This window comes from Mandrillus leucophaeus, unplaced genomic scaffold (assembly GCF_000951045.1).
Source record: "Mandrillus leucophaeus isolate KB7577 unplaced genomic scaffold, Mleu.le_1.0 Scaffold272, whole genome shotgun sequence".
NCBI lineage: Eukaryota > Metazoa > Chordata > Mammalia > Primates > Cercopithecidae > Mandrillus > Mandrillus leucophaeus.
Genome location: NW_012102832.1, coordinates 1,524,204 through 1,526,670, shown reverse-complemented (window position 1 = coordinate 1,526,670; position 2,467 = coordinate 1,524,204). Strand labels below are relative to the sequence as shown.

Below are 2,467 nucleotides of genomic sequence, written 5' to 3'. Positions count from 1 at the left end.
TTTTTTTGAGTCGGAGTCTCGCTCTGTCACCCAGGCTGGAGTGCAGTGGCAGGATCTTGGCTCACTGCAACCTCCGCCTCCAGGATTCAAGCGATTCTCCTGCCTCAGCCTCCCGAGTAGCTGGGACTACAGGAGGGTGCCTCCACACCTGGCTAATTTTTGTATTTTTAGTAGAGATGGGGTTTCACCATGTTGACCAGGCTGGTCTCGAACTCCTGACCTCAGGTGATCCGCCTGCCTCGGCCTCCCAAAGTGTTAGGATTATAGGCATGAGCCACCATGCCCAGCCTGTCACATTTTTTTAAAGCAATTTAAATCTAAGTGAATCTACTTCTAAAACAGGAAAGAAAATAATTCATTTCAGCAAGTGATTAACTGAAATAGAGTATCTCCATTTCCTTTGTTTTCTAGGAGCAGGCTGCCCTCTGGGGGTAAGCAGTATCCCATGAAGAAGGCTTTTAATGCATTTCATACATTTTGGTATTAACTACAAGCTTCAGTTATATTCTTCTGTGTTCATTGATTGCATCACCCTGAAATGTGATATTTACAGGACCACTTTATGATGACTGCATGAAAATGAATGGCAAGATCTGTATACAGACTTGCTTAGTTGTTAATGTCATTCTGTATTATAAAGTCCTTAGAGAATAGGAGATTGTTTTTGTAAATCTTACTGTTTTAATAAACTCAGTTTTCAGGGACTAAGAGCTTGACTTTCACTGTGTGTGTGTGTGTTGCATGTGTGTGTGTTTTTTTTTAACAGAATATTGGAAGTGGCAAGATGTTCTCAATTAACAGATGTGGGCTTTACCACTCTAGCCAGGGTAAGTATTTTCTTTTGGTTCCATAGGTTTGTTTCCATAGGTTTTGTTAGGACTTTTTATTTCAGAAGAACAAGCAGCAAGGGAAATGTGAAATGTTAGCAGAATTGGGTGTGTGAGACAGGGTTTCATGCTGTAGCTACAGACCTGCTGATACCAGAAAAAATACAAACTGCTCTAGAAATGCACACATGCATGGGAGAATATTAAAGCCCTTCATGATACTTTTTAAAAAAATTTTTTTTAACTTTTTGAGATGGGGTCTCATTCTGTCACCCAGGCTGGGGTGCAGTGACACGATCTCGGCTCACTGCAACCTCCACCTCCCGGGTTCAAGCATTTCTCCTGTCTCAGCCTCCTGAGTAGCTGGGATTACAAGCATGCACCACCACATCCAGCTAATTTTTGTATTTTTAGTAGAGACAGGGTTTCACCATGTTGGCCAGGCTGGTCTTCAACTCCAGACCTCAAGTGATCCGCTCACCTTGGCCTCCCAAAGTGCTGGGATTACAGACGTGAGCCGCTGCACCCATCCATGAGACTTGATTCTCCACAATTTCATAACATAATACATTAAGCAGGTGCTTCTTGGTACTTTGTGAAAAAACTTATTGGTTATTTGGTATATGACTAGTGAATGAAAGTAATATTGGGGCCGGGCGCGGTGGCTCAAGCCTGTAATCCCAGCACTTTGGGAGGCTGAGACGGGCGGATCATGAGGTCAGGTGATCAAGACCATCCTAGCTAACACGGTGAAACCCCGTCTCTACTAAAAATACAAAAAATGAGCCGGGCGAGGTGGCGGGCGCCTGTAGTCCCAGCTACTCAGGAGGCTGAGGCAGGAGAATGGCATAAACCCGAGAGGCGGAGCTTGCAGTGAGCTGAGATCCGGCCACTGCACTCCAGCCTGGGCGGCAGAGCAAGACTCCGTCTCAAAAAAAAAAAAAAAAAAAAGAAAGTAATATTGAAAGAAACTACATGTCTGGTTTTAAATGGAAAGGTTTTAGTAGATTTTCTGTGTTCTCCTGAATATTTTAATACTTGGATGGGTTTACAAATTACTATATGGTAGTATTTAAAATTATACTGACTTTGACCAGTGTTATGGGACAAGGGGATGGTTGTTTGCTTTTAGGCAGATGGATAGAATACTAATTAGGTGGGGGCCAGCACATGGCATGACTAAAGGAGGACATAGCTTGGGTGCAGTGGCTCACGCCTGTAATCCCAACATTTTGGAAGGTCAAGGCAAGCAGATCGCTTGAGCCCAGTTTGAGCCCAGTTTGAGCCCAGTTTGAGCCCAGTTTGAGCCCAGCCCGGGCAACACAGCGAAATTTCATCTCAATAAGAAATACAAAAGTCTGGGCGCGGTGGCTCACGCCTGTAATCGCAGCACTTTGGGAGGCCAAGGCGGGTGGATCACCTGAGGTCAGGAGTTCGAGACCAGCCCGACCAACGTGGAGAAACCCTGACTTTACTAAAAATACAAAATTAGCCAGGGATGGTGGCGCATGCCTGTAATCCCAGCTACTCGGGAGGCTGAGGCAGGAGAATCGCTTGAATCCGGGAGGCGGAGGTTGTAGCGAGCCAAGATCATGCCATTGCACTCCGGCCTGGGCAACGAGCGAAACTCCGTCTCAAAA

General features: G+C 45.4%; 1 protein-coding gene across 3 annotated transcripts in view; it reads left to right on the top strand.

The window, feature by feature from the left end:
* FBXL20 (F-box and leucine-rich repeat protein 20) overlaps positions 1–2,467 on the top strand; it is a 182,518-nt gene that overhangs the window by 166,329 nt on the left and 13,722 nt on the right. For all 3 annotated transcript variants that reach the window (XM_011984730.1, XM_011984731.1, XM_011984729.1), the window contains one exon: positions 767–827. In XM_011984730.1, coding sequence (XP_011840120.1) covers positions 767–827 — 61 coding nt within the window. The remainder of the gene's footprint in view (positions 1–766; positions 828–2,467) is intronic.